Consider the following 26,905-nt stretch of genomic DNA (forward strand, 5'->3'; position numbering starts at 1 on the left):
GTTGCAATTAATAGCTCATGGTCAAGGCAATGTTAAGCAAAACAGAACAGTCAGTTCCTGGATCCCAGCATTCACACCTCAAAAACACTTTGCTTGGTATATTTGTGATTTACCTGTATCTGTGGTACATACACAGTGTACAGTGTTAGACACAGCAAAAGTGGGCTGGTTTGTTTTATTAATCATGCATGTGGAGTGAAGACCAGTTTTTTATTTTTCTAGGCAACAGAGAGGGAGAGAGGAGAGACACTGAGTGTCCGGGTGCCCCTGTTGTCCCGGGGAAGACAGCATGGTGCCTGCTGGCAGGGGAGGCCATGTCTGAGAGCAAGGAGAGCGGCAGAGTCAAATGATTGGCAAGTGCAACCTCAGGAAGAATAACTAGTTGGACCAATAGGAAGGGAGATGCCTGCCCCTGGGAGCCCTGGAAGGGGGAGGAGCTATGCTGGAGCAGTCTGGAGCCAGACACAAAAAGGCCAGGACTGGCAGTGTGAGCAGCTGGTGAGACCCAGGCTTGCATGCAGGGTTCAGCTGAGAACCGGTCTCTGGGGACTTGGATGCAGAATCCATCAGCTTGGCCCTTTCTTCCAGGCAACTCCCAGTTGAGAGGGCTTTGTTGGGAAAAACCCTGCTTATTAACCTGTGGAGGGGCTTAGCAGCTTATCCCAAGTATGAGGCTGTTGGGCTGCACTAAGCCAAGTCAGCCAAGTTGCTAATTGCTGCTACAGACCATAGCGTGGTCAAGGGCCACTACAAAGTGCACGTATAAAGGGGACACTAATTTTACAGTTGCTATATCAGGTCACATGACTGGGGAACTTGACAGATATTATCAGTGTGGGAACTGGTGATCCTGAGAGTAGTGTTTTACCCTGTTACATTTACTTCCTGTTTAACAGAATTACTGTGTTTGTGTTATTTCTTGGGAGTTGGCAAGTAAGTGGGGGGTTACCCATGGTTAGAATTGTACTTGCAAGCTGCCCTGGTGAAAGGAGCAAGGGGAGGGTGGAGGCACTGTCAAATAAATTCATATGGGAATACAGAAGTTACACCCTACTGAGCTGAGGCAGGATCCAGAAAAACCCAGGCCTGTCCATCAACACCTTTGAGATTTCCACTAAAATAGTTAACCAGGAGGAGGGAGGTGCTACACAAGTTTGATCAAGTTTTTACAAAAATAGGAGACAACTTGACAAGACAACTTGACAAGACATCCGTTGGTGGACTGTTGTTTAAGTGTTTGGTTACATGAAAAGTCTTCTCAAAGGAAGCAGCCACCTTAGAACTGAGTGATGTAACATGCTTTTACTTCATAAGAGCTTCTGCAAGTCTCATTACAGCTTCATATGTTACAAACACCACCATGTTCACTGGAAAAGCACGAATGCAGTTTAATCCAAGTCCTTTGAAAAGAACTCTGATTCCTTCTTCTTTCACACTTACTCGGATGCAGTGTATGAGTCCTCTGTACTTGCGCTGTCCCAAGTTATCTACTTGCATCCGTGATTTAATTACATCCATAGGAGTAGCTACGGCCCAGCCAAACACACCAGCAAAGCCACCAGAAAGAAGCACAGTCAGTATGTCTGAAAAAAAAGAGAACCAACAGTAGGAGTAGTTAACCAGAGTGTGGTAATGATATAGCAGTAAGCATTTCCAGAGAGACTTTTTCCAGCAACTCGTTCAAATCTAATACTGTGAACAGTTTTAGGAGAAGAGGAAAAACTGCAGAAAGAGACTGTTTTACTAAAAATTAGTTTTGTACAGCGTGACTGACCTCACAACAGTCCAAATCAGAAATACCTCCACTGATGTCAATAGGATTACAACCGTATAAGTGAGATCAGAGTCTCTTCATGCAGACGTTCCATTGACTTCAACTAGCATTCTAGCAACCTCAGCCAGTCCACTGGATTTATCATGCCATATCAGACCATTCTAGGCTTTCTAGGGGGTTGTAGTGTTCCCATCACTACACTATGCATGTCCATTTATACTGTATAACCATTCAACCAGCACTGTTGATACACCATCAATTTTCAGATGCTGCCTCCAGTTGTGACCAATGCTTGACCTGATGCTGAAATAAAGTGAAATGAATCTACAATGAACCTGACCATTTATGCAATTCAGGAAGGGGAAAAAGGAATTCCTTCCTGCCCAAAGACAAAGTTGTGTTCTTAACAAAACTGTGCCTTGTAACTTCTTTCTCTAGATAGCAAGCTTGCTATCCTGTATTGTCCGTAGTAGTAAATTCTGCAGGATATCTAGCACCTGTATATTATATATAGTTCCAATGTTTCCAATATTTTAAATGTGCTACCTTTTGATTTCCCAGCATATTCATTTTTTCATGTTACAACAAGACAGGTGGCTAGGGGCACCTTACCTATTTTAATGTAGTATTTGGTTTTGAGACACTATAGTTAAGGCTGAGCTGGAGCCTGCCACTCCAAGGTGTTCAGAGCCTCTGCAGCTGGAGTCCACCACCTGTTTCCAATTGCTTATATAAATTTCTCAGCAAGAACAATCTTCTTTGCTGAAACTTCTCACAGATGGGCTTAGCCCAGAGCGGGGGAGGCATTTTGTAGTCATCTTGGGGTTATTTGCCTATTAGGAAACTTAAGACATTTTTTGTTTCTGTGTCTGGGATAGTTCAAAGGCCTTTGTTTTCGAACTTCAGCCTGGGCATGTAGCGCATGCAGTGCTGTGGGGTGTAGAATGCTTGGTTTGTCTCATTTGCTGGAATTCCTCCCCATCGCTATCTGAAGAGGAGGTGTATGGCTTGAGAACTCAGCATTCCAAGTGTCCAGAAGAGATTGCTACACTTGGAACAATTACAGTCTAATGAAGCTGGTCTGATTTCACCATCCAAGCAGAGCTGAGTGCGACACAACCCGGATGGGAGATTGCTTAAGGAAGACTCATATCCTGCAAGAAGTGGCGAATTGCACTAGCTGACCCTCCTCTCTCTAAAACCCCAAGCCTTAAAGGGACTGAGGACCTGCCACTCTCTCTGATTGAATTAAATCCTTTGTTAAAGGGTTTATTCAAATGAGAATTGAGGCCAGTTGGCACTTTGTACAATTAAACCCTTAGTACAGAACCAGTGCCACGTGTATTACTGCCGGACACGGTGCTACCATAAATTGGATGGTTCCAACCCCTGGAAGTCATTAAAAACTGCATAGCACATCATCTAAGAGCAGGGGTGTTATCCCCAACATGTTTAGTCAAATTTCAGTTCCATTCTTCTTATTGTAAATAGCCTCTGCATCTTCAAATAAATATGACAATCTTTGCTTTTTATCCAAACGACTCTAATTAGATTGTTTTGCATTTTTAAATCTGTGTCCTGTTTCATCCCAGAGGTAGCTGCATTTATTCTTAAGCAATGTGATTTCTATTGACTGGGAAGCCTTTTTTGGGTAACCACTACATGTCACTTATTCAAGGAATCCCACCCTACTTTACTGAGCTTGCAGAGTCTAATTAAAGGATGATCAAAACGATACTGAAAGACTTGTTGATACTTTAAAATAGTCACCTCATACAGATTTCACTATATATAGTTTGTACATTCAGTAAGTAAATCATTTTGGGAGCCACTTGGATGAATGGTACTATATAAATGCAATAATCGTAAGCTTTGTGGCTGAAAACCAATGCACAACAACCTACAATAAGGATCCTTTATGAATCAAATTTCCAAGGAGCTAGGTAAAAAGAATATATACTCAAAATATGCTTTCCCTGCTAATACAATATAAACAAACCTATTTTTGTAGGCAATCCTGGACTGTTTTCTCCACATACCTGGTTTATTTTTTCCAGCTGGAGTAAACCAATCACACAGGATACTATAGGTTAGGAAATACGTTGCAAATGAGTGGCAATCCCTGCACAGTAATGCAGAACAACCTTTGTATAAACCCCTAAAACCTTCCTCCTTTGCTATCATCCTCAGACAATGCACAGGTCCTTGATACTTTGGCTTGGAGAGGTGAGAAGCTGTAACTGAGTAATGTGATTGCTTCTGAGTTTGCATTCGAACTTTGGCTATTTCGGTAGGCGATATTAGCACCACCTGGAAAATTAAAAGAACGTATAACATTTAAACTTTCACAGTGTTTGGATTAACATCGTTATCCTTCTTGAGCCAATGAATCAGTCACACTTGACTTTTCCAGGCAACAGTAGCAGTTTTACAGCCTAAAGCTAGCCAATCCCATCCTCCTCCAGTTCAAGTGAGCACGCTCTAAATCATCATAGAGCAACTGCAAGTTTAATGTTTGGAGCTGCCTAAACATGAGTTAGGAGCACACAGTGTAATGAGAGGCAGGCAAAAGTGGTGCACTGGGCATAACGCAGTATTGAAGAATAGGAGCAAGCAGTCAGGCCATTAGGGTAGAAAGCAGGGAATCCTAAACTAACACTACATTATACCAGTCCTAGTACGTGTGTCAATGGGCTGGAACCACTGTCATAAACAATACTAGAAATTAAACTGAGACGAGAAATCTTTGCTATTTGTTTTGCCTGACTTAATCTGGGCATTAAATTGCTCTATACAATGTGATCTGCTTTGAAAAATTATCTACTGAATGGTCCACCAGATGGGGCAAGGAAACATATACATGTAATTTGTGATGTGTTTTTATTTTAGAGAAGATTAATGTCAGACACCCAGCAAGACTGAACCAAACCAAACCAGCATGTGGGCACAACAGAGGAAGAATAGAACTTCTTTTTATTTATTTATTTATTTATTTTAATTCTGTTGCAAGATTCCAAAGGATTATTATAAACAGTGGGTTCCAATGACCTTCCCATAAGGACTGAACAAAAGCTATTCACTATCTTTCCAGCCTCACATATATAGACCTGGGACCTTTCTAAGTGGTCTTTTTTGTGATTTACCTACCCGAACAGCACCAGTAGCACATCCAGCAACGGAAATATCCACCTTTGATGGCTTCACGTCTGAAGTGCCATATCTTAATCTGCAGATGTTATAAAGGAAGTTTCTGTATGCCCCAAATGAAAAAGAAGAAACAAGCGACACTGTGGATACTGACAGTGACATGCCTTTGTAAAATCCCCAGGCCTGTTTGAAAGAGAGAAAGAATGTATTAGAAAGGAAATAGCCTGTACTTATGCAAATACCCTATCCAGTCTGCTCTAAAACGTAATCCATTCACTGTAGAGTCACCCTCAGCCTGCAATTAGCTCTCGTAACAATTTAACAATAAAATAAAGTTCAAGCTAAGTCTTCTCCCCAGGGCTGGCTGTTTGCACACTCTCCATTCAGGGTTGACCAGTCCAGACCCTAGGTTCTCTTTGATTACTTCTGAGATCTCTCCTCCCTTCTATCTCGAGTGGAATTGATGGGCTGCTTGCAATATGAATCAGCATGACACGCTTAGCAGTTCAGCAACTGCTAACAAGTGGGTTCACAGGATCATTGTTCTGATTGTTACACTCGCTTTTATGATAAATGTAATGTATTAAACTAGATGTACTTAGTATCAGAGGGGTAGCCGTGTTAGTCTGGATCTATAAAAAGCGACAAAGAGTCCTGTGGTACCTTATAGACTAACAGATGTATTGGAGCATAAGCTTTCGTGGGTGACTACCCACTTCGTCAGACGCATGTACTTACTTTCTCCGCTTTGTATGTTTCTCGAATGCAGTGCCAAATTCCATTATAGCTTCTCTCTGTCTGAATTCTCACCTATAAGCAAAGGACATCATTCAGAAAATATTAACAAATACATTAATGCCACACTGTTTTATTTGCAGTAGAATCTTGTTCTCAAGCAGACAGCAGTTACTATCAGATATTAATTATAGAACGCTTTTGTATAAAGAATTTGAAAGAAAAATTTACAGCATTCAGTTATATCACTGATTTACTAAATGGAGAGGAAGAGGCAAGAGCAAAAAGTTAAGTTTTAGAAGTAAAGTTAAAACAAATACCTTTACTGTATCCAGTGGATAACCCACAGCAACACTTAAGCCACCTGAAACAGATATTTTATTAAACAAGGTTAAGTATGTACATAATTACAGGACCAATTTCCTAATGCAAAAGGAAGTCATTAAATGAATTTCAGTAAAATTCAATTCCAGGTAGTCAAGTTGTTTTTGATACCGTAACTCTAATTTGTAAACCAGAAAGTTTAAGCCAAAGATCAAGATGCGAAAAAGAAAGACTCAGACAAATTCAAAGAAAAACTTTGGAGTGGCCAAGGAAACATCCCAGAGGTAACAGCAGCATAGTGCAAGCCAGGATTGTAAAAGAAAAAAGTAACAAATGTTGCTAGGAATATGCCATGCACAGTACTAATGTCATGGGCTGCGGGCTGCCCTGTTGACATTGGACTTTAGTTGTGTCTGAAGTTTTAACAGGAGATGTCAAGAAAATAGTTGTTTGTTTCCTAGTTCCCTGCCTTTTTGCATGTCCTTTCTTATCTTAGGCCATGGCTACACTAGAGAGTTGCAGCGCTGGTGAGGGGGTTACAGCGCTACAACTTAGGATGTGGCCACACTTGCAAAGCACGGCCAGCGCTGCAACTCCCTGGTTGCAGCGCTGGCTGCACACCCGGTCGAGCCTCGGGTGTAGGGATTCCAGCGCTGGTGATCCAGCGCTGGTCAGCAAGTGTGGACCCCACCAGCACTTTTATTGACCTCCGGGGTATAAGGAGGTATCCCAGAATTCCTGTCCACAACAAACCGGAAGAAAGGGAGAGCTCGGAGTTCAGCCAAACTGCTTATTTAAAAAACAAACACAGCTCCTGTTTGCTGAGCAAGTGGAGGCAGGCAGGGGAATTACTTTGGAATGTTCACAGCTGTTTGCTTGAAGAAAGAAACAGCACTCTCACACGGCAGAGGGGGAGGGGTTGCTTATCTGGTCTGACGGCTATTTAGGAGTGCATAATTTGCACTTGAATGAGAGAGGAGTGGGGGAGGGGAGTCAGAACTTTTAAAATGATTGAAGGTAGGCACTGTGTGTCTTCCAATCCTTAGAACTTGCAAGGCAGGGAGCTGAGAACAGTGTCAGCTCCAAAAATCCATTCTGTCTGTCTCCTCCACGCTCCCTGTCACATTCCACCCCACCCCCCTCTTTTGAAAAGCATGTTGCAGCCACTTGAATGCTGGGATAGCTGCCCACAATGCACCACTCCCAACAGCGCTGCAAATGCTGCAAATGTGGCCACACTGCAGCCCTAGTAGCTGTCAGTGTGGCCACACTGCCGCACTGGCCCTACACAGCTGTACGAACACAGCTGTAACTACCAGCGCTGCAGAACTGTAAGAGTAGCCATGGCCTTAGACTGTAAGCTTTCTGGGCAAGGACCAAGCCTTCATATGCAGCACACCATGGCTCCCGCTCCCTTGGCAACACATAGGCCTCTAGATGTTACTGAATAACCCCTACTGGAGCCTCTTTATGCTACTGTACCAAAAATAGTAAGTAATAATATCTGAGTGGCTTCATTCTTTAACTGAGGTTTTCAGGCTATAGGTTCCAGCCAGCAAGACTCCATCTTGATCTAAGCAGAGGTAGCCAGTGATTTCATTCTATAACTCAATAGGGAAAAGTTGGAACAGAGCTCTTCAAGAGCCACATATGAAGCCCCAGAGTAAACTACTCAGTGGGAGTTAAGCATACCCAGCACTTCCAGGATTGAGCCCATAAAGCGATAGTGTGTTTTACATGTGCAGTGAAGAAATACACTAGAGTGCAAAGAAAGATGACCAAGAACAAAGGATTAATGCTTAACCAGGAAACAGTCCTTGAAAAGGAGCCAAGCTGATTTTAGAATCCCTGCACTGTGATGTGATGCAATGTCAGGGCAGTGTACAACTGTGTACAACATACAGCACAAGCCCAATGGCTGCTTTGCAAATCAGCGTGGCAGAGCTGACCTTAGGCTAAACTGCCCTTGCTGTTTCAGCTTTGGCAAGCTTCAGATGTCACCCCACTGTGACAGTGCTGAGGAGGACTAATGATGGGGTATGAACAAAGTCAGGCTGGTCAACAGAGCTTGTCTGGATACCAGCTGACCTTACCATGGTGTGACAGCAAAGACATTGCTTTTAAAATTCAACAGGAATTTGTCTGCCCCAAATATAGAAACCCAGGAACATTTCTAGCGCTTAAAATAATCACTAGAGATGGAAACTCAATCATTCTAGGAGGAAAAAGTGCTGTCACAATTTGGGCGGGTGGGCAGTGACAAGACACACAGTTTTCATGTAGGTTTCTTTACTTAACAAAAACAAATAGAATTTCATTACTGCCATTATGTCCACCATATTTCTCAACCAATGGTTCTAAATGTCTCACTCCTCTGTTGAATGATACTACATCAATGCAAAGTATTTTTTGATGTTACAGCCGACTGAATGGCTAACTTCTGGTTAATATATGAACTGCAAGTGACCTCAAAGGAAATCTGGTTCAGTGACAATGGAGCTGTTTCAATGGGACATTTATAGTGGCCAATCCTTTTGTTTTGAAAGCAGATTTAGTTGTCTTAATGTATTGTAGAAGCCCTTTCAGGGAGCTGGGAAATTACACTGATCTGTTTCCAGGAGGTTCACCAGTTAAGAGGAGTTTGTAATTCAGCTCGTTTACAAAGTTAGTGTTGGGCACTGTAGTCATTGCACAAGCCACATTTCACCTGAAATAACAAGGCCATCTTGGTAACTGACTAGCACTGCTATATGGTGAGGTAAACAGTGTCTGCTTGAGTGAGCCACCAAGGTCCCAACGGCTAATCCTGTAGTGCATTGCGCCTTAGACAATCCTGGACAAGATTTCCATGATCCTTGCTCACTTACCAAAAAAAACAAACAAACCCTTTATTTAATTGCTTTGCATGGTCCATCCAGACTCTCCATCAAAGCTGTGCAGTGGAAAAGCTCAATAGGCAGTAACAAATAGGTCAGAAAACAACTTTCTGCATGTAAAAGCTACAGTAAAGTACATTGTGGGAAGGGGAAGGACTATCTAGAGGAGTAAAGAAAAATACACAGGCAAAAGATGGAGTTTAAAAAAAAAAGGAGCTTATTCAGTCTAGGTAGTGGAGCGTGCAGAAAATGAAAACACATCCCAGCCATCCTGGCTCTCCTGCTCACTGACAGATCCTCCAGCCTGGGCCTCTTGCAAATGTACCCAGGGCAGGTCACTAAGTTGGGGAGGAGGTGTCATAAACAGATAGCTAAGGGTTAATGTCTCTTTCACCTGAAGCACCTGACCAGAGGATCAATCAGGAAACCAGATTTTTTCAACTCTGGGTGGAGGGAAGTTTGTGTCGGAGTCTTTGTCGGTCTGCCTGCTTTTCTCTCAGCCATGAGGAGTGATTTCTATTTCCTGCTCTCTAATCTTCTGTTTCCAAGTTGTTAGTACAGAGATCATGTATTTACATGTCTATAGTTGCTGAAGTGCTTTGATTTGTATTCTTTTTGAATAAGGCTGTTTATTCAATATTCTTTTAAGCAATTGACCCTGTATTTGTCACCTTAATACAGAGAGACCATTTGTATGTATTTTTTCTTTCTTTTTTATATAAAGCTTTCTTTTTAAGATCTGTTGGAGTTTTCTTTACTGGGAAACTTCAGGGAAATTGAGTCTGTACTCACCAAGGAATTGGTGGGAGGAAGAAGTCAGAGGGAGATCTGTGTGTGTTAGATTTACTAGTCTGATTTTGCATTCCCTCTGGGTGAAGAGGAAAGTGCTGTTGTTTCCAGGATTGGAATTACAGAGGGTGGACTCCCTCTGTTTAGATTCACAGAGCTTGTGTCTGTGTATCTCTCCAGGAGCACCTGGAGGGGGGAAGGGAAAAGATTTATTTCCCTTTGTTGTGAGACTCAAGGGTTTGGGTCTTGGGGTCCCCAGGGAAGGGTTTCGGGGGGACCAGAGTGCCCCAAAACACTCTAATTTTTTGGGTGGTGGCAGCAAGTACCAGGTCCAAGCTGGTAACTAAGCTTGGAGGTTTTCATGCTAACCCCCATATTTTGGACGCTAAGGTCCAAATCTGGGAATAAGGTTTGACATGGTGGCAGAGGTGGGATAGACAGAATCCAGAAGCCAGTAGGAATATTATATTTTTCTTTTCTCTGCTAAGGGCTTTTTAGCAGAGAGAAACAGTTTGGTTTTAAAAGGGAACCAGAGAAAAAAAAAATTCTGCTCTCTCTGGCAGTTTGTGGCTTGCATAGTAAGCAAGAAGCCATTAAGAGGCTGTTAAGGGTCTTTTGTCACACAATAGCACTCCCATTAGGAGTCAATTACCAGCACTATATACATGCAAATAAAGTGGTTTTTCTGGTTTGCTTTACATTGAAAACAAAGGGCAAAAGCCCTGTTGCTCGGCAGACCCAGGAGGCAACAGAGCCTGCAGTTCAGAAGATAAACACCGGAGGGCACCCCAACACAAGAAAACAGGAACCATGCCTACCAAGACAAAAATGGAGGCCGAAGAACAAATCGAAGAAGCTGAACACAGGCGAGAACTGGAAAAAAGACTACAAGAGATGGAGCTGAGAGAAAGAGAAAGAGAGGCAGCCTACAAAAGAGAGCAAGCAGCCAAAGATGCAGACCACCAAAAACAGCTGGAACTCCAGAGGGAAGCCCACCGACAGGCCATGAAATTAGAAAAGGCTAAGCAAAACACAGCCAACCCTAACAACCCTGCGCCAATGATTGTTCCACAGCACAGGAAATTTCCCACCTACAAGGCAGGTGATGACACCGAGGCCTTCTTGGAAAATTTTGAAAGAACCTGTCTTGGGTACAGCATCCCTGAAGACCAGTACATGGTAGAATTGAGGCCACAGCTCAGTGGACCTTTAGCAGAGGTGGCGGCTGAAATGCCTAAGGAAAACATAAACGACTATAAACTTTTTCAAACCAAGGCCAGATACAGAATGGGGATAACCCCGGATCATGCCCGTCGGCGTTTCAGAACCCAAAAGTGGAAACCAGAGGTGTCATTTCCCAAACACGCCTACTACGTTGGGAAAAATTATGAGGCCTGGCTATCAGGACACAATGTTAAAACCTTGGAAGAACTGCACCTCCTCATACAAATGAAGCAGTTCTTGGATGGTGTTCCTGAGGACATAACACGGTACATACAAGATGTCTTGCAAATGTACCCAGGGCAGATCACTAAGTTGGGGAGAAGGATTTGCTGGAAAGCAAGGGCATAGCAGCAAGTAAGTTACTGTGCAGACCTCACCCACACCCAGTGTTCCCTCTGTGCATTAGCTGCAAGCTTCTCAGTGGTTTAAGGTGGCACTTTTGGCTCTTGGAAGACCTTTTAAGGGATCTTTTGTGCATGCCAGAGCTAAAAACATAGTCTTCTGGCTGCCCCCACTGCGTTCAAGAAGGAAGAACTCCCTGCTACTTTGTGATACCTGCTTGGCTCACAGGCAAGGACCAGGCCTTCCTGCCTTCCTTTTGGATTTGGGTTAATATTGGGTGTATTTAGTATCTTGATAGGGATTAATCAGCATTGTCACACATTCAAATATGCAGAATGCAAAAACAGACACATAGGCCCTCTTACACGGCTGTTACTGCCCCTGTCCCTCTGGATAAAACAGCATGAGGGACTGAGAGAGGAAGTGGCCTGCAAATGAGGTAGGGATATACAAGAGACAGCTCTCTTTAACTCCACCTCCATCCCACAACAGCCCCTCATGCTGTTCCAAGGCCATAAACTCTCTGCAGTTTCGCTCCTCTGAGTAACAGCAGCAATAGCAAATACATTGTGAATTAGGCTGAAGTTTAGGTACATATTGTGTTGATCCCTGAATCCTTCTGCCCTGGACTAGAATAAGACATAGATACTATTAGCCCAAGAGCTCTTGGCGTTCTGTAATTACATCAGAATCTAGGCTTTCATTTAAAAAAAAAGGGTATTTTCTAGCCCTCAGGGTTGGTAAGAAAAGCTTGAACATGTGCCCTGACATATAACCAATGCTGTGATATCTACCTGAGTCTGCAGACAGCCTTAACAATAAACAATAGATAGCTCTGAGCGGGGATGTGACCTGCCCGAAGCATCTCAGTGGGGTGTTCTCTCCACAACCCACTGCTAGACCTGGTTCAAGGTTTGTGTTTATTTGCACAAAAAGGGTAGAAGGAAATGTCAGGAGGCAGAGGATTGTTTGTTTTGTTTTGTTTTGTTCTGTTCAACATTTTCTACCTTTTTCATTGCACAAAGAAATAATCCAAAATGAAATTTCTCAAAATTAAACAAAAAGGTTATTCCAAACTTTGTGTGATCTGCCCCTACCCCAACTTTGTTTTGTTTTTATTACTTTCCCTCCCCCAGCTTTTCTAATGGGGTAGGAATATGAAAGAAAGTAGGGGGAAAACAAACACTTTCACTTTTTATTTCCGCTGAATCGCAAACGGGCAGGCAGGGGAAGTTTAAAAATCAGTAAGAAGTGTTACCACAGTGTTAACAGTGTTTTGGGGTTGTTGTTTTTTTTAAATCTCACTGAGCAAAAGTTTGATCGATCTGGCTCACCGCTCTGAGGGCCCCACCAACACCACCTCCACCTCCACCACGGGCCACATAGGGCAGGAGAAGAGTACAGCGAACGCAACCGGTAGACGCCACTTCCTAAAGTCATTACTGTAGGGCCGGGCTGCTGCCCAGCTTTTCTCTCCAGGAAGGAGAGTTACTGCTTCTCTTGCTCTTCCTGAGAAGGGGTCCAGGCAGCCATCCCTTCCTCCACCATCCCAAGTGTGCAGCAGGAAAGGGGACACCATGAAGGGGGCCCTATTTCTTCATGTGCCTACGGCCCTCAGTTAATGTCATGTCCTCTGGGTCCCATTTTGAGCTGAACTCCATCACGGAGGGGACGTAGGAGTGGGAGGCTGCCCCACCACAGCACCCCAGTATTGACAACCCCGACTCCTGTGCCCAGAAGCCACCCTGTTGCTCACAGGAGATGAGGAGAGAGTGGAGATGCCTGCATTGCTGGGATCTTTCTGCTTCCTCCCCTCCTGAGCGAATGGTGTCAGCTGGAGGCAGAGAGGGGGAAGATCTCTCCCTGCTTCCTGCAGCAAGGCTGCTTCGCTACTGTGCCCCAGGAGGCCAGCAAGTGGGGAAAGGAGTCAGTAAAGGGATTCCCCACATCCCTGGGCAGGGTTGAAATCTGAGCAAGGCTGGGAGCTTTTCCTCAATGCCAGACTGACTGCTGCCCTAGCTAGAATCCCCTAACTGGGGGAAGACATCACAGGAGTTAGCAACACAGATACCCCTCCTTGGCACATTTCACTTTGGCTCCTCTCTGCACCGTGAGCCCCAAAGGCTACCAAATTCCATGTGTGCTTTTTATTCTCCTGAGAAGGGACTAAACACCCAAGGCATGAAGCTTTTACACATCGGAGGTATCCAGTCAAGTTTATCAAAGGCTGTGGAAAGCTGCAATGCTGTGAACTCCGTCACTTTATATAAATAGCCCTGGACAGTGATAGCATGAGCTGGCTGTACTGTTTACACAGCAGAACCAAACAAGAGCAGCTCTGTATGGAACACATATGGGAGGCAGAACCTATAGAAAGACTCTGTTCAGTAAAGTGGTGCCTGGCTGCTGTAAGTTGGATAGAAGCTAAACAGTGAAATAAAGTTAAGGACCTATCTGGGTTTTAATAATACTTAGCTCTTATACAGAGACTTTCATCAGTAGATTTCAAAGCACTTTACAAAGGAGACCAGTATCACTATGCTCATTTTACATATGGGGAAACTGAGTCACAGAGCAGTGAAGTGATTTGCCTAATGTCACCCAGTGGCTAAGCCAGGAACAGAACCCAGGTCTTCTGAATCCCTGTCTTTGTGCCCAGTCTGGGATTATTATTTTTTTTTATGTACATAGTTATCACAGCAGCTTGTGTTCCCCTGTGCCAGCAGTTCCTGATATTTAACATAGCCGGGGGTCCTGTGTGGATATGGATTGAGAAGAAGCAAACTGTGCAGATGATCTTCAATGAAAAAATAACATAGTGGAAGACAAATTATATTAACACAACTGACTGCAATAGCTATATGTGAAATCCTGGCCTTGCTAGCACAAGGTACAGGGAGAAGCAACCAACCTGGCTCATGGGTGCTGGGACAGGAAGATAGAATAACTTGCCCATAAGGGAAGTTTTTCTAACCCTGGGCAGTGTGTGGTTGGTTTATATAGCACTAGCTATTGATGGTAGCAGTTGGCAGTAGAGCCAGGACATGTCCACAGGTGACTGGTCATACTTCCCTGAAGGCTACAGAGCAATAGCGAACATACCTTGAATTCTACCTAAGAGAACACTAGGTCTCTATGCCTCAGGCAGAAAAGAGCCCTTTCAGTCATCTCCACCCTGGCCTGGGCACCTGCAATATGCAGGCCAGAAAGCAGAGGTGGACTCAGTTATATATGAAGGAAGGGATAAGCTTTCTAGCACCTCCAGCCCATGTCCTGATTACTGACGATCTTTCTGAGCTGTGGACATGTTTACATTGGTGTCATGTTGCCATTTGGTGTCACAAGCGCTGGTACTGTGCATCCTCTGATTTCTCTCAGGCACGTCTCATACGGTGTCACTGGGCACTCAAACCTTCCCTTGATTCTGAGCTAGTTTGATATACTCTGAACCAACAGCAGTGGGAGGAGCTGTGCAGTAGGTTGTGTGCGTGTGCACGTGCGAGGAGCTGCACAACAGTTCTGAGCATGTTTGTGCTTGTAGATAACTTATCAACTTGAATATTTTACCTTAGACATCAGCCAAGATTTTAAGAGGGCTGCACCTCTTTGCTATTCTCCAATAGGAGTCATGTAGTGTTTTCTCCAAAAAGTGAAAACTCATCAAGGTCTTAGGAATGCAGTTAATTAAACAGAAACACTGTTGCCATTTTAGTTGTTTGATGCAAATCATCTGGGTTTGCAACATATTTGGAAATGTGAAAATACACAAGATGAGCCTGCTTAAACTCTCTAACATTTGTCAGAATCAAACACAAGCCATACACCAACTCCAAGGCTCAGAGAAAGTCAGCCACAAATGTTTGTATTACAAGAAATCTCTGATCTGGAAAATACCCCTCAAGGAGATAATGGCATCACCCACATCAGACTGGTAATGATGGACATTGGGCCAGTCCCTGACATCCTTGCACAGACAAAATTCCCACTGACTTACATTCAAACTCTCTAGGTACTGGACAAAATATCTCAGAGGAGCTTGCTTTCTATAGGTATTTCACATCATAGAAAAACAGCCAGTTTGCCTTAGGTAGCAGCTAGGAGGATTCTGTATGTATAGCAATGTGGTGCATTTAAAATAAGCAAAAGTATTTCTGATTACAAACCCAGAGGGACGGCCCTCTCCCCGATGCATCTACGTAGGGCAGGATCCAACAAGTATTGAATGCCTCCCATTCCCATAATGCACTTACTGCACAGTTGCTGCCCAATGTGGCAGTCAGTACCAAGGTTTAAAGAATCTCTTTCATAGCCTTGCCCCAACTTCTCATTGTCAACCATATCCCTCCAGTGCTCAGGCTCCCAAAACCACCACACAGTTTGAGATGACTGAGTGCAGAGAAGGGAAGGGAACCACAATGAAGGGACTGAATCCATCTCTCCTGCTCCTGCTGTCATTCTGGATCCCACAGGGCTCAGAGTACCTCCCAATCATTACATAAAGGGAGACCTTAAGTAAGTTCTCCTATTTAAATCTCTACATGGGCAATGAGCCTCTCCTGAGCTGACCAGCAAAGGGCTGCCAAAGTTCAGGGGATCTGGAAGTCTGGTTGGAATTGTTTGTAGCATGTCTCAGCCATATGCCAAATTTGTCTGACCCTCTCTAGCAAAGATAACACTGCATTTCTCCAGTTCTGATCAATCTTAGCCATTTAATGTTTCTCTTTCAAAATCTCCCAGGTAATTAGACCATACTCTTTGCTGATCACTTGCCAAATTTCATTGTTTACAACAAGCTTTCTGTGTACAAGAACCCCGAAAAAATCTAAAACTAAGCAGTACCTTTTTAAAAAAAATTGGAAAATATTTGCTCCCAGATCACCTTCTGCCATGCAACAAGTCTGTGTAGTAATAACCCATGAAACTGCAAATAAAGATCAACCTAAGGTTATCCAAATGTCACTCTTCCAAACCTTGTTAATTGAAACAGTCATTTCTCTGCACTATTAATTGTACTGGAAATGACCTCAGTTCTTCCTACTCTGACTGCCTAGGATATCAGATAACGGAGACTGTACCATACCAGCAGTGTCTGCCAGCATCTGCATTCAGTTTGTTCCATCTTGTTGTCTCCTGCTGCCACGTGTGGGTTTTCATGTTGTTTTGCTTAATACTTTTGGAATTAGACTGGGCGTTGCAGAGCAATAACCTTAGCTAACCATATGTTTAACTATATTCATTAACAGCTCTGTAAGTTTGCTGATTCTTTAAATTAACAGAATACTTTTTTAAAAAAAAGAGATTTCTCAATAAATCACTGAAAGACCCTCAACTATAGCATTGCCATTTGTGGCATTAGGATCTGCCTTTAAATTAATAGGAAACATAGCTTTCATCATACACTATTTTACTTATTTATTTACCTCCAATGGCTCCAGCAATGAAATCCATCTGCACAGAGTCTGCTGCTTTGACTGTTCTGATCAAACGTTGGAATTGTAGAGAAGGCAAAGAGGAAAATTCAGCCTTTCCATGCACAAGCCAGCTTTAGTCCTTGGGAAATTATACTGTTCGTAATATATTAAAGCTAACCCTGCTAACTCCACCTTCCTCCAGAGGTTATGTACTCTGGGGAAACTTCATGAACTATACATGTGCAGGGAGAGACAAAGATTGAATTGGTTCCAATAATACTGTGAATAAATAATCCCATGAAGAAGTGCACCAGAACATTGACCTGAAACCTCTATTCCAGTGCCTTTCACCCTGCAAATCCCTGGATGCCCGGCCTTTTAAAACAACGATGATGTTGAACATGGAGCAGCCACATTAATACTAATTAACCGCAAGAGATGGTCTCTTCCATAACTCACCCAGGTACATCCACACACACAGGAGTGGAGATTTTGGGAGAGTCCCCCCACAAGAACTATTTCAAAGTAGACTCCCTTCCCAACTACAGGCAAAGCATGCCACCCCCTCTTCCCTTGCCATTCACCCTGACTTTCCTACTTATGGTCCTGGTTCTTACGCCTTGCACAGCGCTCAGCTCATCCTTGCCAACTCTTAAAAGCGGAGGTGGATACAGTTATACAGGAAGGGATTGGCTGTGGCTGAGTGGTGCTCATAAACACAAGGAAACTCAGCCTCTGAACAGGGGAGCACTCTGGAGCTCCAGGAGGTGACCTCTCACATGGGAGGTCTATGGGAGAAGGAATGGGAAGGAGGCCCCTCCAGGGAAGCAGTTCCTGAGTTCCACAGGTGCCAGCCTCCCACCCAAAAATCTGCCCACTCTGTTGGGGAGCAGGGAGCCCCATCTGCTGGATGAGTTTTTCAGTGTTGGCAGAGCCTATGTCCTTCCTCTCCCTGCAAAGCCTGGTGGGTGCTCTGACTTCCCACAGCATTTAGCTGCACCTCCAGTCAGTTACTGCACAGAGGGCTACAAAAAGCCTCAGTCTAGTGGGCACTCAGGGAGGGCACAGAAAAAAACGAGAGTCAAGGATGAGATTAGAGTAAAGTGTACACGTTTATACGTTTGGCTGGGGGTGGCGGGGAATGCTGCAGCTGAGGGGGCTCTGGAGCAGAGCTCTCCTGCTCACTGCTGTGGTCATGACTCTAGCGGGACACCAGCTATGTCAGACTAGAAGCGCTAAAGGGGCTCCAAGATCGGCATGTATTCTCCTGCAGGAACAGTGTTTTTGACAGTGCCATTTTGGCATATCCACATGCAGTTGGAACTCAATAATGCCCTGATTAGCAGGTCATTTTGTGTGTTGTGGCAGAGCTCTGACCTTGCTCCCATGGGTCCTGTGCTTCTAGGCGGTTTATGCTAGCCTCAATGGCTCACTGTGACCCTCCACATAGCCCTTCTCTCTCTAGGGCCAGGGTTACAGTCTACTAAGCCCTTTTCATCATAGACCAGCAAGGAAGTTGGTGAGAGAACTCCCACAGTCTCTGTTGTCTCTGGGGGCTTATTTCAGAACAGTTTAGCCTCCTGTCCTGACAGGGGCCTGACTTCCTCTCCCAGGAGATGTTCCTGTAGTGGTGGATTGGGGGGAACCCGGGCCTGCCCTCTACTCCGGGTTCCAGCCCAGGGACCCTAATGGTAGCAGCTGTTGGCAGCCAACCTTTCACTGCCAGAGTTGCTACATTTCCCTGGGCCACTTCCCCACGGCTCTCCTGCTTCTCCCTTCTTCACCCTTACCTTAGGGCTCCCTTACCTATGGTTTGAGAGTGTCTTCATTAACCAGCCCTTCAGCTGCACTTCCTCTCCCCCGCCTGACTGAAGTAAGCCCTTTTTATAGTATCAGTGGGGCTTTAATTAGAGTCAGGCGGTCACATTAGCTTAATGGCCTCACCTGACTCTTGGCAGGTTAATTAGAGTCAGGTGTTCTCATTAGCCTGGAGCAGCCCCTGCTCTGGTCAGTCAGGGAACAGAAAACTGTTAATCCAGTGGCCAGTATATCTGCCTTCTGCTGTTCTGCTGTTCCCAACTGGCCTGGGTCTATCACGTACTGTGAGTAAAAACGTGCCCCTTTTTGCCCCACCAAAAAAATTCAAAATCATTTTTTTCCAGTCAGTTCTAATGTCCAGCTCTGTTGTTGGAAACTGGGGCTTTGAGTTAATTTGTGCAGATGTGCACACGCATGCACACACACAGCACTACATCACTGCATCCAGTTCTGGCGTCCACAATGCAAGAAGGCTGTTGATAAACTGGAGAGGGTTCAGAGAAGAACTATGATAATTAAAGAATTGGAAAACCTGCCTTACAGTGGTAGACTAAAGGAGCTCAATATATTTAGCTTAACAAAGCAAAATCTAAGGGGTGATTCAATCACAGACCATAAGCATCTACAGTGGGCTCTGCAGTCTAGCAGACAAAGCAAGGCATAACAAGATGCAATGACTGGAAGCTGAAGCTAGACATAATTCGAAGAGGAAATAAAGCACAGTTTTTTAACGACGAGGGTAATTAACTATCGGAACAGTTTACCAAGGAGTGTGGTAGATTCTCCATCACTGGCAATTTTAAAATCAAGATTGGATGCTTTTCTAAAAATTATGCTCTAGCTCAAACAGGGATCAATTAGAACATAAGAACATAAGAACAGCCGTACCGGATCAGACCAAAGGTCCATCTAACCCAGTATCTGTCTACCGACAGTGGCCAATGCCAGGTGCCCCAGAGGGAGTGAACCTAACAGGCAATGATCAAGTGATCTCTCTCCTGCCATCCATCTCCACCCTCTGATAAACAGAGGCTAGGGACACCATTCTTTATCCTTCCTGGCTAATAGCCATTTATGGACTTAGCCACCATGAATTTATCCAGTTCCCTTTTAAACATTGTTATAGAGACAGCCTTCACAACTTCTTCAGGTAAGGAGTTCCACAAGTTGACTGTGCTCTGTGTGAAGAAGAACTTCCTTTTATTTGTTTTAAACCTGCTACCTATTAATTTCATTTGGAGACCCCTAGTTCTTGTATTATGGGAATAAGTAAATAACTTTTCCTTATCCACTTTCTCCACATCACTCATGACTTTATATACCTCTATCATATCCCCCCTTAGTCTCCTCTTTTCCAAGCTGAAGAGGCCTAGCCTCTTTAATCTTTCCTCGTATGGGACCCTCTCCAAACCCCTAATCATTTTAGTTGCCCTTTTCTGAACCTTTTCTAGTGCTAGAATATCTTTTTTGAGGTGAGACCACATCTGTACACAGTATTCGAGATGTGGGTGTACCATGGATTTATATAAAGGCAATAATATATTCTCAGTCTTATTCTCTATCCCCTTTTTAATGATTCCTAACATCCTGTTTGCTATTTTGACCGCCTCTGCGCACTGCGTGGACATCTTCAGAGAACTATCCACGATGACGCCAAGATCTTTTTCCTGACTCGTTGTAGCTACATTAGCCCCCATCATATTGTATATATAGTTGGGGTTATTTTTTCCAGTGTGCATTGCTTTACATTTATCCACATTAAATTTCGTTTGCCATTTTGTTGCCCAATCACTTAGTTTTGTGAGATCTTTTTGAAGTTCTTCACAATCTGCTTTGGTCTTAACTATCTTGAGTAGTTTAGAATCATCTGCAAACTTTGCCACCTCACTGTTTACCCCTTTCTCCAGATAATTTATGAATAAATTGAATAGGATTGGTCCTAGGACTGACCCTTGGGGAACACCACTAATTACCCTTCTCCATTCTGAGAATTTACCATTAATTCCTACCCTTTATTCCCTGTCTTTTAACCAGTTCTCAATCCATGAAAGGACCTTCCCTTTTATCCCATGACAGCTTAATTTACATAAGAGCCTTTGCTGAGGGACCTTGTCAAAGGCTTTCTGGAAATCTAAGTACACTATGTCCACTGGATCCCCCTTGTCCACATGTTCGCTGACCCCTTCAAAGAACTCTAATAAATTAGTAAGAAACAGAAACCATGTTGACTACTGCTCAACAGTTTATGTTTTTCTATGTGTCTGACAATTTTATTCTTAACTATTATTTCGACTAATTTGCCCAGTACTGACATTAGACTTACCGGTCTGTAATTGCTGGGATCATCTCTAGAGCCCTTTTTAAATATTGGCGTTATATTAGCTAACTTCTAGTCATTGGGTACCAAAGCCGATTTAAAGGACAGGTTACAAACCTTAGTTAATAGTTCGCAACTTCACATCTGAGTTCTTTCAGAACTCTTGGGTGAATGCCATCTGGTCCCGGTGACTTGTTAATGTTTAGTTTATCAATTAATTCCAAAACCTCCTCTAGTGACACTTCAATCTGTGACTTCCTCAGATTTGTCACCTACAAAAACTGGTTCAGGTTTGGGAATCTCCCTAACATCCTCAGCCGTGAAGACTGAAGCAAAGAATCCATTTAGTTTCTCCGCAATGACTTTATCGTCTTTAAGCACTTCTTTTGTATTTTGATCGTCAAGGGGCCCCACTGGTTGTTTAGCAGGCTTCCTGCTTCTGATGTACTTAAAAAACATTTTGTTATTATCTTTGGAGTTTTTGGCTAGCCATTCTTCAAACTCCTCTTTGGCTTTTCTTATTACACTCTTGCACTTAAACTGGCAGTGTTTGTGCTCCTTTCTATTTGCCTCACTATGCTATTGTATTATGGTCACTATTTCCAAGCGGTCCTGCTATAGTTACCTATTGGACCAGCTCCTGTGCTCCACTCAGGTTTAAATCTAGAGTTGCCTCTCCCCTTGTGAGTTCCCATACCAGCTGCTCCATGAAGCAGTCATTTAAAGTATCGAGAAATTTTATCTCTGCATTTTGTCCTGAAGTGAAATGTTCCCAGTCAATATGGGGATAATTGAAATCCTCCACTATTACTGGGTTCTTAATTTTGATAGCCTCTCTAATTTCCCTTAGCATTTCATCATCACTATTATTGTCCTGGTCAGGTGGTCGATAATAGATCCCTAATGTTATATTTTTATTAGAGCATGAAATTTCTATCCATAGCAATTCTATAGAACATGTGGATTCGCTTAAAATTTTTACTTCATTTGAATCTACATTTTCTTTCACTCCTCCCCCTGCACGACCTGTTCTGTCCTTCCGATATATTTTGTACCCCGGAATGATTGTATCCCATTGATTGTTCTCAGTCCACCAGGTTTCTATGATGCCTATTATATCAATATCCTCCTTTATCACAAGGCACTCTAGTTCACCCATCTTATTATTTAGACTTCTAGCATTTGTGTACGAGCACTTTAAAAACTTGTCCCTGTTTATTTGTCTGCCCTTTTCTGATGTGCCAGATTCTTTTTTATGTGACTGTTTATCATCTGATCCGGCCCTTACATTATCCTCTTCCGTCCTCTGTTCCTGACTATAACCTGGAGATTCCCTATCATCAGACTCTCCCCCAAGAGAAGTCTGTGTCCGAGCCACATGCTCCTCTGCAGCAGTCGGCTTTCCCCCATCTCCTAGTTCTCTGGCCAGTATTATGCAGGTCAAGCTAGATGATTACAGTGGTTTCATCTGGAGTTATAAACTATGAATCTGCAGATCATGGGATAGGGTTTTGCGGATCAGTGGTTTAGAGGATCAACAACTACAACACTGGTAGATTCCGGACCACGCTGGGGAGAAACTGATTAAGTTTGCATTGATTTGGGTGGATCTGTGCTAAGGAACTTGGGTCTACCTCATCCCAGGTATAATTCATCAAAAGTCAATGGAGTTACGTTAGAGATAAATTTGGCTCCTTATCACAAGGGTTGAAATCAGCTTGTAACCAATGCTTGTAAAATATCCTATCATTTCTAAGCACAGGGCATTGCAAGTGCATTGAAGCTTAAGGCATTCCAATCAGTGTTATTTTGGAGCACCTTGTCACGTAGGCTAGGACCACAATGTAAATTGTGCTGTGATCTCACTCCCTGTTGGCCCTCAGCTTAGTACACTCCACAATATCTCCACCAAATATGCCTGTTTTGTTTGTTCTCTGCTTCCCAAATCATATCCCTTATGACTGGTCTGTCCAGAGAGACTGGTACATTTACATTTCCATATGTAAAATTTATGCCTGAATTTAGGCAAGCCAGCTAAGAGATCCATTACACAATGTTTGACCACAGGCAACCTCACCAGAGCAGCTTCTGCAGGACCAAGTGTGCACGTCCATCAAAAGGAATTCCCTGTGGGGAAAGTGATAGCGAGCAGTCCAAGTGATACCATAGGAATTTTAAATGAGATGTCAGTGGAGGTTTTAATGGGGTATGTCTTCTTATTGCAAAAGCATATTGTAACATCATCTCAAAAACCTCAGAGATTTGGTACAATTGGCTGTCGAGTAACCAGAAAGGTCACCACAGGGTTGGGTTCTGTGATTAATGAGAAAACAGGAGCAGCAACAGAGGCCACCCTCTACATATCCACTACTCCTCCTACCACTTCACTGCTTTACTCAGACAAGGGCTAGGAGGAACCATTTCTAGGACTCTAGGCAGTTGGTTGACCATCCTCCATTCCTTTGCCTTTCTGCTGAAAGGACCAGCGCGGGTGGCAATGCTGGTGGGTTCTACTGTGACAGGCACACCTGTCCAGTAGGAACTGGAGTGAGACCATCAGCTCTTTTCACATAGGCCCCTGAGCCATCAGGTAACAAGAACTGCCAGTCATTTCCTATCTGGACAGCATTCATGTTTATGACTTAGAGGTTGTTAGTTTTGTATCTCATTTCTGATCCTGAGTCATCTAGTCCTCCAAACCAACAAACATAACCCGAATTAAACCTGGACTGTTTTGGCTGATCAAACAGACTGTATCAAAGATAACAACACTGATATCAGATGCTTAATCAGGAAAAACACAGGAGCTTTGCTCCAGTGCCCCTTCTGAACTAGAAAATGCAAACTTAATTTTACCATCAGTTAATTGTTCATCAGTTTTGACACTTTGAATATTTTCTGGGGTTTGGGCTGGTTTGTTTTCCAATTATTTTAATTTGGGGGAAGAGGGAAGAGTGGCTTTAATAGAGGTGGGTGCTTGTGCCTGTAATTTTTCCATGCTCAGACACTGTGGGGCCAAGAGAACTAATCTCTGAAAATTTAGCCATAGCTAGCAAAGTTCAGTGAGATAAGAGAAGCCAATACTAAACATTGTCAATGTAAATGGTTCAATAAGGTTAGTTGAGAGTGGAAAAGTAACAGCCCATGAATGGATGGTTACTGTTCTGTGCTGTACATGGAAGACTGACCTCAGGCCTACAGGAGGGGAAAGGGGAAACCAAAGTGGGAGAGGGATTGGCTCATGTGATACAGCCTCCTGTTTCGCACAGTAGAACTACACCAGTTCTGATGCCCAGGTGGCATCCATATCTGCAGAGGAGTGGGCTGGATTTCCTTTGATTAATCATGGAAACCAAAGTCCTGATCCTGCAAAGTACTTAAGCATGTGCTGTGCCAACATGTACTTATGCGCTTTGTTGGATCAAGGCCTGAATCACACATTTCTAGCAGAGATCGCACCAGGTCACATTGAGTGGCCAACACTGTATTTCAAAAATAAGGAACTGTTTCCTTAGCATCCCTATCCCACTCCTCCTCCTGGTATCATGATTATCAATAAATAATCATAACAATAAGCAGCACTCACCTACCTTTGCCAGGGGTATTTTTTGATGCTTTCTGCAGCACTCAGCAACTCCTGATCTTGCTGTACAGAAATGAAAAGATAAGGGACTGTGGGCAACCCAGACTGAGGGAATAATTGCACTGCCCCCGCCCCCCTGCATACCTGTTTCACTGGTAAGATGAGGGCATTAGTCCCCAGTGCTGTGGCCCTCATCCTTTTCACAAGCACCAGATTCACTCCAGAGAACATAATTCGAATGAATATACTTATCAATGTCCCCTTGTAGAATTACAGCATCATAGGTTACAGCAAGTGGGGAGTGGATGGGAACTAAAGATTATTCGAAGGATTTATATCAAATTTAAATTTTTGTTAAGCTGGGCCATTATTTTCCAACCTGAAAAGAACTTTTAATCCACAATATAATATCATGTGAGTACAGCATGAATGCAAATAGAAAGGTAAAATATTACCTAGGGAAGTAGCAATGTAACCGCTACACACGTGCTGAGTTATTCAGTAGCCATCCCTGGTTATATTTAGTAACCCTACATGATTTATTAACAGTGCTTCACCCACAGTCCATGTGATTAATCAAACATTTCCAAGTATGGTAAAGGGTGTCTTCATTTGTATTCCTTCCATTATTCTTTCACAAGCAGCTGCCTGGGGCAAGTGAAAAAATCCAGTCTATTCCTGCTATCAAAGAGTTGTCACTTACCTCCCTGCCACCATTTTGAAAGCAGTTTTAGCACCTAGAAATAGCAAAGAGAGAGAGAATATTATCACATGGCATTTTCTGACTCATAGATATAAAGTCATCAATATTAGGTCTAGCAAATATGTCACCCTTGAATTGTACAAGCCTAATCAAGGATTTTTACCTTTATTAACTGTGAACAGAGATGGACAAAATGTGATTTTTCCCTCTCAGGAAAACAGAAGAACATAAAACATAAGAACGGTCATACTGGGTCAGACCAAAGGTCTATCTAGCCCAGTATCCTGTCTTCCGACAGTGGCCAACGCCAGGTGCCCCAGAGGGAATGAGCAGACAGGTTATCATCAAGTGATTCATCCCCTGTTGCCCATTCCCAGTTTCTGGCAAACAGAGGCTAGGGATACCATCCATGCTCATCCTGGCTAATAGCCATTGATGGACCTATTCTCCATGAATTCATCAAGTTCTTTTTTGAACCCTGTTATAGCCTTGACCGTCACAACATCCTCTGGCAAAGAAAACTATTGAAGCTGTTCTCATTTCACAGGGTGAAAAATGGGCCTTTTTGTCATGAATGTTTTGCAATCATTTTCATCAAAATGTTGGTTGAAACTAGGGCTAGAACAAATGAAAGAATTTTGATAGTGGTTTTCAATCATTGTTTTGAGAAAACAAATATCATGAGAAAAGAACATTTTTATAAAGTCAACAATTTTCCACCAAAAAAAAAAAAAGTTAAATAAAAGCCATTTTTAGAGAAAATTACTTTAGTTTTTGAAAAATGTCAACTAGTTCTGTGACTGGTTACCCAACAAGAAGCCCTGTCTGGAGGACAGACTGCAGATATTTGTACTGGCACAGCTATATCAAAGCTTGCCAGTGCAAACTCCAAGTGTATACACACTGAACTGATGTAAACTAGAGCTGCAAGAGTGCAGCTTATTCTTGAATCATAGATTCTAAGGCCAGAAGGGACCATTAGGATCATAGATGACTGGTGCCTCCCCATACTGCCCCCTCCATTGGTTGCCAGGAACAGGGGCTGAGCATGCCAGGTGGGTGACAGGGGGTTCCGGCTCACTGAACTCATGTCCTCAGCAGCAGAGCCCTGGCAGGGAGCGGGCCGCTGCTGCCTCCCAGCAAGGCTCTCTCAGGCAGAAGTGGCTCCATCCCACTCCCTGCCTGGCTGCCAGGGAGAGCAGCTGAATGTGACAGAGGAGAGGTGCAGGGAGAGAAGGACAGAGCTCCTCTCCTTCCCCACCCCCAGCGGGCCAATCAGTGGCACCTGCATGCCTCCCCTACACCTCTGATTAGGATTGTCTAGTCTGGCCTCTGGTATAACACAGGCCGTAGAACTTCCCAAAATTAATTCCTAGAGCAGAGCTTTTAGAAAAGAGAAGGTTACTCATCCTGTGCAGTAACTGAGGGTATGGCTACATTTGGAATTTCAAAGCGCTGCCCCGGCGCTGCTGCCCTGATTACACTGACGCTTTACAGCGCTGTATCTTGCAGCGCTCAGGGGGGTGTTTTTTCACACCCCAGTTGCAGCGCTGTAAAGTGTGAGTGTAGCCAAGGCCTGAGTTTCTTCAGGTGTGTTTCAATATGGGTGCTCCACTGTAGGTGCAGGAGCACCCCCTGCACCTGGGATCAGAGATCAGCAGCAGCAGTAGCCATTACACTGCACATGCGCACCTCCCCCATCTCACATCGTAGCAGGACATGTATATATAGTGCTTGGCAGGTTGACCCTCCCCCAGTTTCTGCCTGCTGCAAAGCTTATGTTTCAGCTCCAAAGCAGAGGGGAGGACAGGTAGTACAGCACCCATAGAGACACACATCTAAAAAAACCTCAGTTACTCCAC

The 26,905-nt window shown here is 43.7% G+C and overlaps 1 protein-coding gene across 1 annotated transcript in view; it reads right to left on the reverse strand.

The window, feature by feature from the left end:
* Positions 1-229: 229 nt before the first annotated feature.
* The window catches only part of SLC25A47 (solute carrier family 25 member 47), a 46,272-nt gene continuing 19,596 nt past the window's right edge, over positions 230-26,905 (reverse strand). Inside the window, exons 3-8 of the mRNA XM_030559391.1 lie at positions 25,044-25,077; positions 5,977-6,020; positions 5,660-5,731; positions 4,922-5,104; positions 3,814-4,084; positions 230-1,583 (exon numbers count right to left, since the gene is read on the reverse strand). Coding sequence (XP_030415251.1) covers positions 1,303-1,583; positions 3,814-4,084; positions 4,922-5,104; positions 5,660-5,731; positions 5,977-6,020; positions 25,044-25,077 — 885 coding nt within the window. The 3' untranslated portion in view covers positions 230-1,302. The remainder of the gene's footprint in view (positions 1,584-3,813; positions 4,085-4,921; positions 5,105-5,659; positions 5,732-5,976; positions 6,021-25,043; positions 25,078-26,905) is intronic.

This window comes from Gopherus evgoodei, chromosome 4, assembly GCF_007399415.2.
Source record: "Gopherus evgoodei ecotype Sinaloan lineage chromosome 4, rGopEvg1_v1.p, whole genome shotgun sequence".
Lineage (NCBI taxonomy): Eukaryota > Metazoa > Chordata > Testudines > Testudinidae > Gopherus > Gopherus evgoodei.